Consider the following 12,604-nt stretch of genomic DNA (forward strand, 5'->3'; position numbering starts at 1 on the left):
GAGGTAGAAAGAGGGCCAGTTGCACATCCTGCCCACATCCTTGATCAAAAAGACCACTAAAGAGAGGTGCTATGTGGATTCATATCAGAATCACATGAAAGTAGGCAGAATTCTTAGTGTGTGTTTTTAAAATCTGATTTTAGGAAGTTCCGTTTTTTTTTTTCTAAGTTATCTTTTTGTATATTTTTCTTTTTCCATTTTTTTCATGAAGAATATAAAATTTGGTGGTAGAAAATCTCTCACTCCAGTCATCATACAGCCTAAATAGGTGAGTCTCAAAAATAAGCTAATGTTCATCTTTCAACTGATTCAATGTCCTGAAACCCTTTGGTTTAAATTTGTTAATTCTTCTCATGGCTTTTCTCCTAGAAAACCAACTAATACCACAGCTATTTATTACTGTCAGCTCTAACTTATGTCCACAATCTCACATCCCTTTTGACCACACTTATAGAAATATTATAACAAGTAAACCAAACTTATTCTTCATTATTAATTTTTAAATGTTTTCAGCACAAATCTGGTAACTTGGAGGGCTACAAGTTGATGATTCTCATATGTTTGGGGGTTTAGTCTCAACAGTTTCTTAATGGTTTCTATGTTGTTTTTCTTGATCCAACTAAATATTATTCCCAGATGGAATCAGTTTTTGACCCTCTTGTTCTACTCTCCTAGTCTTGGCCCTTCTAAAAGTTTCTGGCTGTGGTTCCTTTCTTTTGTCTGCCACTAATGACTATGCCTGGTTACATAACTCTTGTAACAGGTGTTGACCAATTTGAACACATTTGAGTATGGTATAGAGCTATTCTTATGGTTCATAAAAAGCTTAGTGAGAACATACCATCTAATGAATAGGGAAATTACGTCTCCCTTAAGGTTTTTCTCAGGACAGGCCTTATACAAGAATTTCAAGGATTGTGAGTGACATAGTTTAACATTGGCCTGGGCCTTTCAAATTATCCAGCATGAATTTGAAAACACCTCTGCCACTCTGCTCAGTAGCAGAGTTTTCTGTTTACTTAGTATTTTCCCTATGCTAATTACGGAAATTTTCAACAGTTTTTTTAGGCCAACTTATTTGATACTAGACTAGACAACTTTTTTTTTTTTCTTCCAAGGAAGACTGAAGGTAGGAGTAACTAGGAAGCTTAAATAAACATAATTAAATATAAAATGCTTATAATGATAGAATTGACCTCAGCCAATTAAAATTATTAATAGAAAAAACATGTCAATGTCAAGCCTACTACCTCTGTTCCCACTTGGGTAACGAGGATTAGTTTATATTTCCTGACAAGAATAGATGGGAATTCACATTTCTTCCTGACCTTTGTCCCCACTGGAACATTGGGTTAGGATCATATTAGAACATAACCAAAAAGAAATAAAGATTCAGACGAATTCACAATTAATTTTTAAGCCCCACAAAAGTGAAATAGGTAGCATCTTTTTTTCAAGCTGTGAAACTTTCCCTCATTTTAGTAATAGAGAAAATGTTCAGATTATAAACTTGGAAACTTTGCTCCAAACATATCAATCATGTCACATGCCAATCTTTAAGAAGAATAAGAAATGCATGCCCTATATTCTCAGCATCATCTTTGCCCACAATAGGGAAATAATTTTGTACAAGGTTTGATTTTAGATCTCTAGAATTATCTCTATATGCTACCTGAATTAAGCAAATAAAAAATAATATTTAGAATTCCATGCAAGGCACTGGTACAACTTTTGTTTACCTTGGCTTCATTGTTTTTGAATGTAAGATGTACTTTTAAGGCAAATAAGTATGTGTTTTAAGTCTGGTCGCATACAATTTTGCTAATGCTATAATCACAGATCAGAAAGTTTGGAAATGCTTAGAAGTGTTAAGAGGTGTGATTCATCATGGTTATCTGAATTGGCATTTGATCTTCTTTTCTTTCTAAATATCCCTGACATTTCTGACTCCTCTGTCTTTTCCTCAGTAAAACTGCACCACACACTGGAAAGCGAAGATACACACATTTATTTATATAATGTCAGGGGAGAGCAGGAAAAAGAAGATTGGCCATAGACCCACCCAATCAGAGTCTGGGAAATGAGAGCACTTTTTCCTTCAGCAGAAATGCTGACGTGCCAATGTGAATTTAGCAGGAAAAAGATTTGCCATAACTTCTAAGTGAGCAGCGTTCAGAATGCTAGCTTAGATTCCTGGCATTAACTTGCTAGGTATTTTTCAGAAGGAAATAAATTACAATTGAGCTTAAAAACTGAGGGTAGAACTCATTTTCAAGCAAATGTGAAGCATCAGTTTGAAGTTAACAAAGTTAAAGTTTGGAGTAGGGTTCCTCCAGTCCTTTATAACGTCGTACAAGTATTTATTTATTTTTTTAGTTTATAACACTAGCCTTTTAAATTGTATTGTGCTACTAAAAGAAATTATGTCTGCATTCAGCTTACAACCTGGGAACCAACTCAGAGGATCTCTGGGGTAACGGTACCCAGCTTCATGCCCTCTGTCCTTTACTGCTTTCTGGTTAGCCTGCGTATTTCACATACATTAAATATTCCACAATAAACTCCACCATCTGTGCTGTAGGGTAGTTTGTATTGGTCATGTGCTCTGTCAAGTTGACAGAGGTGCAAAGCTAAATGTGTGACACTCGAAGAATATGCATATATTTGAATAATTTGACTATTTAGTCCAACAATTTGCAAAGGCGCTCTGAATGATCACACATTCTGATAACACTTCCAAGGAACAGATAGCTTCACTTAGAGGGTGGGGGAGATGGAAGCAGGGTTATTTCTAGCAGGAATTCTTGAGTTCACTGAAGTCTTGTCCCTGGTACTTCACTGTGTGAACGTGGGTAAATTATTTCCTGGCAGAGGATCGGATTCTTCTTTTATAAAACGGGTAAATAATTTCTGTCACTAGTCTTTAGAAGTTCTAAAATAGCTAATGTTAGTGAATTCATTTTGTTAACTGTAAACCCTTAGGTAAACTGAACTGAGTATGTAATAATATTATATATTCAGTTCAACAGCACATTCTTGGTAACCACAAGAGGGTCCAGGAAAGGAAACTGTTTATAAATCTTTCCCTTTAGCAAAATTAATGTTGGAGTCTTTAGGGAAATTCTTACAGCAATGAGTCTTAGCAATTATTAGGTCAAATCCCTTTGAGATTACAGGAAAGTGCACATACACAGAAAGCTGCCTGCGGAATTTGGGTGTGGGCTTGGTGGGAGATTCCTCTGATACCCAGTGTTGTACCCCCAAGAGAGTGCTTCTCAAAGTGTGACTTCGGATTGTCTGCATTCGAATTGCTTGTGGTATTTATTAAAATTCTAATTCCTGGACCCTGCCCCACCCCTACTAAATCACAATTTCAGGAGGAAGGACCTTCATTTTAACACTCACTCAGGTGATTTTTATGCTCCGAGGAGGTCCAGGGACTCCGAGTTAAGTACGGTACTGCTGTCTTGTTCTTTATTCTAAATTTTAAGGTCTGCACAAATTGGTTGAACTAATGAGAATAAAATTTAGCCTTAAAGCAGAAACACAGGTAGACGGTTGACAGAGTTCATCAAACGGATAATTGAAAATGTCCTCTGGACCCTAGCCATATAAGTTCTCTCCATGGGTCTTGGCTACAGGCAAATGAGAACCCGAAAGACTATTTGCTCTTTTGCTGCGGGCAGTGGTGGGGGTGGAGGGCGGGGGAGGATTAACTGAGCCAGTTCTGCCCCCACCCTCGAATCCCCTACCCCCACTCTGGTTAAAGCAGAAGATTTTTTATTTATCTTTGCTGCCCTGGTTCGTTATTAAAAGGGTTAGCTTATATGTGTGTTTGCTGGGGCTGGAAGTGAAAACATCTGCAAAAGCATGCAATGCCCTGGAACGGAACTCTTCTAATAAAAGATGTATCATTTTAAATGCGCTGAATTTTGATTCTGGTAATTCGTGCACTAGAGTGTCTATTTCGAGGCAGCGGAGGTATCATATGACAGCGCACGTCAAGGCACCGTGGAGCCCTCTCGTGGACTCCCACCCACTTTCCCATTCACCGCGGAGAGGGCTGCTCTCGCTGCCGCTCCCCCCGGCGAGCTAGCATGAAATCTTCCTGCCTCTGCCGAGATCAAATGGAGCTTCTAGCTGATGGGGTGCGAGTATTACCTCCGCCATGCAATTTCCACTATCAATAATTTAACTTCTTTGCTGCAGAACAGAAGGAGTACATACCGGGCACTAAAGACTCGCGCCCCCTCCCCCCTTTAAGCAAAGGGAACGTGAAAAAATAATAGAGTCTGGGAGTTTTGGGGCCGAAGTCTTTCCCAGAGCAGCTGCCTTGATGGTTACTTTGACAAGTAGTGTCTGAAAAGGTGGGTTTGTTTTCTTTCTTTCTCTTTCCGTTTTTCTGTTTGGTCTGCTAGAAAGCGTGTGGCTTTAGCGAGGTCTGTCATTGCCTGGGCTTCCTGGCTGGAACAAGTAACTTGGTGTAACGTTATCTGGGGGCGTTCATCAATAAAAAATGCTGTTATTATCTTGATTGAATTCCTATTAGGCAAACTCTAGAGAGGTCAGTGCGCGAACTCTGTTTAAGCCGGCGTGTTTAAGGCAGCGGAGTAAACCAATAGCCCCCATGCTCTGTGCGATTTCATTGTGTGCTCGCGTTCGCAAGCTCCGTAGTGCGGGAAGGTGCGGGAAGGTGTGTCTGTGGCCCGGGAAAAGCACGCCCATTCCCAGAGAACTTAGGTGCTGGGATGGGGAGGAAGGGGAGAGTTGAAAGCTAGGGGAGCAAGACCTCAGGGCGTGCGATCCTCACTCGCTCCCTCACGCCCCAGCGCGCACAGCCGGGGTTTCTGCAGAGGGCGCGGGACGCGGGGTTCCCCGGGGCTGGGGCTGGGGCTGGAACACCCCTCGAAGCTGCGGGCGTCCTGCCCAAGGCGCCCCGGGAGGGCGCAGGACTCGCAGGATGATGTCGCGGGGACCTGGGGGAGGACGTGAGGACAGGCCCTGGGGGAGCGGGGAGTCCCAGGCGCCCCTCGGTCCCCCGGGCGAGAAAAAGGCGCGGCGTTCCCTTTAAGCAGCCGCCCCGAACGGGTATCGGTAGCGCGGGCGAGCGGGGGGAGGGGGGCGGGGGGGTGGCGCCGTTTGACCAATCGAAGCTCAACCGAAGAGCTAAATAATGTCTGACCCGGGCGCAAGGCGCAGCCTGGAGCTCCGGGTCCCAGCCGCTGCCGCCGCCGCGCCCGGGCGCACCCGCCGGCTCGCTGTCCCGCGCACCCCGTAGCGCCTCGGGCTCCCGGGCCGGACGGAGGAACCGGCCCGGTGCGCCTCCCATCTCCTGCTCGGGGGCTTTAATGAGACACTTGAATGCAGCTGCCACCGCTGCTGTGGGGCCGGCGGGGAGCAGCACCGCGACGAGGACCCGGGCTGGGCGCTGGAGCCAGAATCGGAACCACGATGTGACTCCGCCGCCGGGGACCCGTGAGCTTTGTGTGGACCCCGAGGTAGGCAAGCGCCGGGCATGGGGCTTGGTACGGGAGCTGCCGGTCCGCAGGAGAAAGTTGACTGGGGGACCCCCCAAAGTTGTGGGACGAGGCCAGTCTCCTTCTTTCCTCCCCGCCGGTAGAAGGGAGGATTTGGAGTTGCTCCTGGGGAGTTTTCTCCCCCATCCCACAACCCAGAAGATCAGCCGGCACTACCAGGGAAAAAGGGACCCGGGGAAGGCACGAAGTAGAGGACAGAAGGCCTGGAGGAGACCCAGAGCTGCGTGATGGGAGCCAAGACGGCGACCCGGGGATCCCTCGCAGTCCTCCCCCACCCCAGGAGGAGTCGAGAGAGACTTAGGGGGCCAGAGCTGTTGGGGGCCCTGACTGAGGGAAGGGTGCTGAGGCTAGGCTAGGAATCCTTCCAGGGGTTGGGTGGTCCCCGCGCCGACCTGCGGGGGGAGTGGGAGGGAAGCTTGCGCCTTGAGTCCGCGTCGTCCCCGGGACTGCACACGGCTACCTGCTCCCCAGGAGTTGAGACTGAAGTGGATTTACAAGTCCGAAGCCAATGTAGCTTAGAAAACTTGAGAGGCGGAATTACTACCGCTGGGAACTGAAAGGGTCTGCGAGACTCCCGGGCGGGCCGAACCCACATCTCTACCCAGCCTGCGCCCCTCTTCTGAAGCGCCCTCCAAGGAAGTTAGAGTTTTGACTTTCGGGGACTAGGTGGGATATAGGTGAGGGATTCCTTACTCGGGTTAGTCTCTGGGGATGCAGAGCCGGGAAGAATGGGTGAGAGTGAGTTGCGCCTGGAAAGAAATAGCTGAGGATTGGGGGCTCTGTGCCCGACGGGCAAGAAGAAGGGGAGATTACAGACTAGGGGCAGCCCTAAGGAAGAAGCCTTGGGGCTGCGAGGGTGAACTGGAGGATGCAGTGTTTTTGTGTTGGGGGTGGAGCAGGGATGAGGGACCGAGGTGGAGGGGAGGCAAGGAGGAGGAGGGGACCCGGAGAAGGAAGCTAGGGAAGGTAGAGGGTGCCCTCTGCCGGCCATGCTGCCAAGAGCAGCTACTGGGGGCGGGAGGCTGGGGGTGGGGAAGTGGTAAGGGAAGGTTTTGCGGGATCCCTTAGAGAGCTGGTAGGAGGGACTTGTTGAATGGTGCTGCTGACTCCAGCTCGGTAGGGCATGCGACTCGTCGTCGGTGGATTTTGACTCCTTGTTCTTGTTTGGCTTCTATGCAAGTTTTCCTCGCGCTGGGGGAGCTCTGATAAGCCTCGATTGGTGGTGTGTTAGGGCTTCTTGGATCTTATTTTAGGGCCCTCTAGGTATCTTGCACTTACTCCTCAATGTCAGTACCAACCAAAGAACATTTTCCAACAAGCACGCAGGAATGTTCTTGGCCAGAAGCGAAGAAAAGCATATTTCTGAGTGTTTATTAATCCTCCTAGTACAGTTATCTTTTAAAGCAAAGTAGTATGCAATTGGGAACGTTGATTTTCTAACTGCATATAAAAGGCGATATGCTATTAAATGAGACCCCTCCCTACTGGCTCAATATCCTGAAAAATCTCTCTCTCCCCTTTATTATTATCGAAAAATCTATTTTTATATGAGTTTGTTGTAAGGTCAAAAGCCATTTCGGTCTTACAATTTGATATGTCTTTACATTTTAATTTATTGAGCCATAATTACAGATTTAATTTGTCTGAACGTGTGTGCCTTCAATGCTTACCTCATGCAACATAATTTTTAGGTTGGAGATTTCTGATGTTATGACATGTAGCGATTCAAGACATTACACATAATAGGTAACATAGCATGTTGAAATTACACCACAAAGTTTTGACCCTGGGAACAGCACCTTTTAAAAACCATCACTAAACACCTGTTCGTGTTTTCTGATTTTTGCAAATGCCTTGCTTGAGACTTTTTATTTTTTTATTTTTGTTTTTTGGTAAATTTACCTCTGGGTGAGCAGGAGAGGTAAGAGAAAGGAAAGAGACACTTGTTGAAATGTAACCATAACCTTTACTGGAATTTAAAACATGTTGGTCACCATTACTGGAATTCCAGCGCCATAAAGTCGTTGTCTTTTTTTTCTTCTACTTCATTTTGTAAAATGTGATAAATGTTGGTAAATATAGACCAGTAGTAAGTATTATGACACGAAAAGCATTATGTATGTGGAACTATTTTAAGTTATTACAGAACATTTTCTATTTATAAATGATATAAGCAGAAAGAAATGATTTCCAGATAAACAAGGCTTACGTACATGTTTTGAAGCATTAGAACATTGCAGACACACTTAGACATCACATTTTTTAAAGCAAAATAACAGTAATTTTTCACATACCTTTGGAGCCTTTCATAGCCCATTCAGAGCTGAGTTAGTAGCTGGAAGTTTCGTGTATTTTAAGGTGATATTTTAAAGCCATTTAAGATGTATAGTAGGTCAACATTGGTGTATCCAGAAAATGAAGCATTTAGGAAATCTGTTTCAGAGTGTCTTTTCAATGTGTGTAACTTTTACTTGTAAATCAAGGGAACCAAGAAAGTTGTCATTTGCCTAAAATGCAATCACCTCAAATGATTCATTTATACTATGCGAGTTAATTGCCTTAATCTCATTAATGGCCAAGGAGGGAAGGGAGGTCCTGGGATATTTCTTGTTCATTTTGACTCACCAGGAGGGGAAAATCTTGTTAAAAAAAAAAAAAATGCAAATTTCTAAAATCCTGGCTCAAAGTCCTTGGATTTCCTGTTTAAAGGGGGCACCGTGAGAATGTAAGCTATTCCCTTTTTCCTGGTATCTTTAAGAGTCCCAGCTTTTCAATAGTCAAAATGTAGGTGATTGATATCATTTCTTTCTCATATGAATAGCACTGGTTTGTAGTTCAGCACACACAGTGAGCTGGGCACGCCCACCTGATCGTATAGCAGAGAACTTGTTTACATTCTTTTTACATTCATCTTCTAAAACCTGGGGCGCTCTCTCTCTCTCTCTCTCTCTCTCTCTCTCTGTGTGTGTGTGTGTGTGTGTGTGTGTGTGTGTAGAGGGAGAGAAAGAGAGAACTGTGAACTGTGAAATATAACACAGCCAGCAGCTTTGGGTCTCAATCGTAGACTTAATCTTAAGAAAATTGAAGAGGTACAGAATGGAAAGGTCATGTTCAAGTATTTTATTAACATTTTGAGATGTAGGAAATTAATCCCAGAGTAGAGAAGAACAATTTCAGACTTCCTGAATAAAAATAGACAGCATACAGAGTGGATGATAGCTAAACTCTGAATATCTTTTGAGAAGAAAGGCACTCCCATTTCAGGTGCCCATAATACGGATTTGATTTTAGTGATTAAAACATTGATTTTCAACTTGTATCTCCCTGCGTGGAAGAGTTCAATTTGTGTGAGGGGGCTCGCCTATCCAACAAAAGTGAACATGTCCCTTTTATAGGGTAATTGCTAACTTGTCTCAACTTGTTTTCAAACAATTGTTATAGAGCACTCAGTTTCCACTAATTGCAAAATTGCTGCTTAATTGAAGGACTCTTAGCCATCTAGTGCAGCCATTCAGCCACTGGCAAGCTCTACGATCTCAAGCTGTGAATTGCATTTTAAAAGAGGAATCGAGGAGAGAATTCTGTGGAATTCTAGGTTTTAAGTGCTGGCTGCTGTTCAATGGAAGAAGAAATCATTTGAACGAGAATCGCATCAAGTTGTGTTGTGATAAATTTTCTTTATTAGGATGAATAACATGCACAGATGAGCTTCAAAAGTGAATGAGCAAACACTGGTTACACTCTGCATCCATTTACTCTGTTTAGTATGGGGTAATGTTAAGCAATAAATGATGCTGGCAAATGAAATCCGTATGTTATTTGCATGTGTGATTTAAACCTAGGAAACATAGAGTGGCTTTGGTATTTGTAGGCTTAGTCATGTGTGTTCTAAAAGTCCTCTTAAACTTCTACTTAAGGCATAGAATTATTTAATCTTAAATAATTTTATACTGAAATGCATCACTGGATTTCCAGAATATTTACACTATAAAGACTTAGAAAGGTCATGGACCCAATTATTGACTATATGGAATCATTACTGATGGCAGATGCAAAATGGAGCTCACGAATGTACTGACATTGAAAACCTTTCGCAGGGGAGGTGGGGGAGTGGTAAATGTGTGTGTTCTTTAAGCGGAACAGGAAGGTATTCTCTTTTCTGTAGAAAAATTTGAGTATCTGGTCAGTAAGTGTGGAAGCTTTCATTTAAATTAAGTATTTAAGTTCAAGTACAAGCTCTGGGGCACTTATCCTCTTGATGAGACAAATCTTACCAAAAATACTAGATGCTAAGAAGTGGCTCATTGCCCCGATGTCCCATTTATAGATTGATGTTTGAGGATGGGTTGCATTAGGTGAGTTAGGGGGCTGGGTGTGGGACAGGAGAACGATTGGAGGGAAGCAAAGTAAATTTACAAGCTTTAGTGACAGCCATAATAAAGTAAAAGTTTATTTCCAGAGAGCCTGGAGAGTAACGAATGTTATATAGTTTTCCCCAAAGGTTCACTTGAAAGAACTTTTCATTGGTTGTCATGATAGTAATGTCCTGACTTTGAAATCTCCCAGAACCTAGTAGCTCTTAAACATGCTTTCATCTTGGTTCCTTTGGTCTGATGGAAACTTTATGACGACCCTCTGTGTGTTTGACATGCCTCTGCATTTTTGGAGACAGGAGGTCAGGCAAGGGAGGATTTCTTAAGTCTAAGACAATACAGTAAGGAAACATAAAATTATATGACAAAAAAATCACTGAACTTCAGATTGGCTTATTGAAATAAAACCTAGAAGGCAACCTGTGGTTTAATTACAACTAGCTTGTATAAAATTAAAATTTATAAAATGGGAATTCGAAGAAAATAAACGGGCAGTTCCAAGTAATTTAAGCAACTCACCAAAAATTGAAGTAATAGTGCCACCTAGAGAACAAAATCACCAGCTTTACCAGCCAAATGGCTTATTTCCATATGAACCATTTTTCCAACGCTACAGTTACTAGGATTTCCTTGTTACCATATTCAGATCTGGTGAGTGTGTATGGGGGTGGGGGGTGCATGTGGAATTAGAGAGGAAATTTTAAAACAAGCAGATCCACAATTTGATATATGCACTGAATCCTTTTAATGTTGTAATGTAGCCAAATGTAGAATAGCATGCCAGGAATCAACGGCTAGCCTCCTTTTTAACATTTATTATTTTCAGGGATATGTACCGAAGAATTGAGTATAGAGGTTCTGATGTTATTTGTTTGCTACAGGCAATTCATTACACTTTCTGAGATACAATAACACCAAATAATTTGAGTAGAGAGACCTTTAAGAATGTTTTTGATTTATGATCTACTTTTAACTTTAATGATTTCAGAAGATGTGAGAATAAAATAAAGTCATATATAAGCAGGATTTCAAACACCAAACAAACAACAACAACAACAACAACAAAACAAACAAGAAAAAGGAAGAGAATTATAAGGGTTGCCTTAACCTTAGAATAGATGAAGATATACATCTGAGCCAGCACCAAAAAAAAAAAAAAAAAAAAAAAAGTTATGGAACTAGGAACCAATAATTACAAATTGACTTAGGAAATATAGATGACAAAATCTGTATTTAGTTCATTTTTGCATGCGCCCACAACAGCATCCAAAACAGTTCTGGTAGCAGGGGAGGCACTTTGATAAATGTTGCTGAATGCACTAATAGATTGATTAATGGCTGCTTCAGATTATCACTAGTGATGTAGACAGAAACTTCATAGAAAATGGCTTATTTGTCTTGCTGGAAGAAAGGCAAAAATTGGAGGAAAAGGTTTAATAATATTTTTCCCCAGTACCTATTATAAAAGTCATTTAGTTGGCTTAGTTCTACAATTTCTTATGTGTAATTTGATTTACTCATGAAATTGTGAATATATGAAATGTTAAAGTTGATTTAGACAGCAACTATAAACTTGTGGATTTTCTTTTAAATGTCTTCAAATTTTTAAATGCCAGTGGAGATGCCAGCTACTGTGCTTCAGGGAGTAGAATATAGTATATCTTAGATTTGTGCCAATTTCTTGTAAGCAGAGAAAAAATTGCATGATAACCAAAGAAAGTCATATTGTTTGTACTTTGTATCATTCGTGGAAGCAATCAGGTGTAGAAAACTTTCTTTTTCAGAAAAAAAATTACTACAATAAAGGTGCATGTGTGTATGCACATATATCTAGAGGGAGAGAGAGAGAGAAGGAAACTTACTAAATAAAATTTTTGCCACATGGGATTTAGTCTAATCAGTCTTGGTTTTGGAGTTGCTATCATCAGTAGTTCCATTTTCTGATTCTTTCTTTCTGCCTTCATGTGCCTTTGAAAACTGAAACTATGCCCAAATTAAAACAAGTTTTTCTGTCTTTTCACATGTTCATTTATTTCTTGAATGTGTTTTTAAACACAGACAAACTTCTTTTACATCATGTAGAATCTGAAGGTCGAGAAATTTGCAGTCATTTTGCTGGAGAGAGATGCTTGGCAGAGTCCCAGGCCACATTCCTAGGCCAAACTCTCGAAGGTATTCTCTCTTATGCAACATTGGGAAAATACATCCAGCACCGACATGTTGGCTGATAATGTGTCTGAAGGCACAGACGATATGCTTATCATATGAAACATAAAGCCAGCAGATATTGCAGACATTCTGTTGAATGATAGAATTTAGATCATTTACATTTACTTAAATGTAAAATATGATGATTAAGTCCAAAAAAATCAATTTAGAAGAGAATAGAGAGTTGGGGGCACAGTTTTAGGGGATAACTTACCAGCAGATTGTAAAAAGGAAACCTGAATGTTTTAAATTAACTGCAAATTCAGTATAAGCCAGTGGTGTGACAAGAGGCTGTTATCATAGCTACTGAAATTTTGGGCTGCACCACTAGAAATATAATACTGAAATGCAGAAGCTAATAATTCTTCACTTTTTAAATAGACTGTATCTAGAATGTTATCATCAGTTCAAGGAAATGAAATAAGTTGCATTAGGTACATCATCGATAAATTAGTGTACATCCAAATCACTGTGACCAGGATGCTA

At 41.6% G+C, this 12,604-nt stretch overlaps 2 protein-coding genes across 4 annotated transcripts in view; both read left to right on the forward strand.

Moving 5' to 3' along the window:
- Positions 1 to 12,604, forward strand: part of LIN7C (lin-7 homolog C, crumbs cell polarity complex component) — a 385,573-nt gene that overhangs the window by 174,162 nt on the left and 198,807 nt on the right. The gene's annotated exons all lie outside the window — the stretch shown is intronic.
- BDNF (brain derived neurotrophic factor) overlaps positions 1 to 12,604 on the forward strand; it is a 69,971-nt gene that overhangs the window by 16,538 nt on the left and 40,829 nt on the right. Inside the window, exon 1 of one of the 3 annotated variants that reach the window (XM_050755472.1) lies at positions 4,613 to 4,693. The exons of 1 other annotated variant lie outside the window; for it this stretch is intronic. In XM_050755472.1, the coding sequence (XP_050611429.1) occupies positions 4,628 to 4,693 (66 nt within the window). In that variant the 5' untranslated portion in view covers positions 4,613 to 4,627. Of the gene's footprint in view, positions 1 to 4,612; positions 4,694 to 5,162; positions 5,499 to 12,604 lie in introns of those variants that run through there. One more of the 3 variants, XM_050755470.1, reaches the window with a different exon arrangement.

This window comes from Macaca thibetana, chromosome 14 (genome assembly GCF_024542745.1).
Source record: "Macaca thibetana thibetana isolate TM-01 chromosome 14, ASM2454274v1, whole genome shotgun sequence".
Lineage (NCBI taxonomy): Eukaryota > Metazoa > Chordata > Mammalia > Primates > Cercopithecidae > Macaca > Macaca thibetana.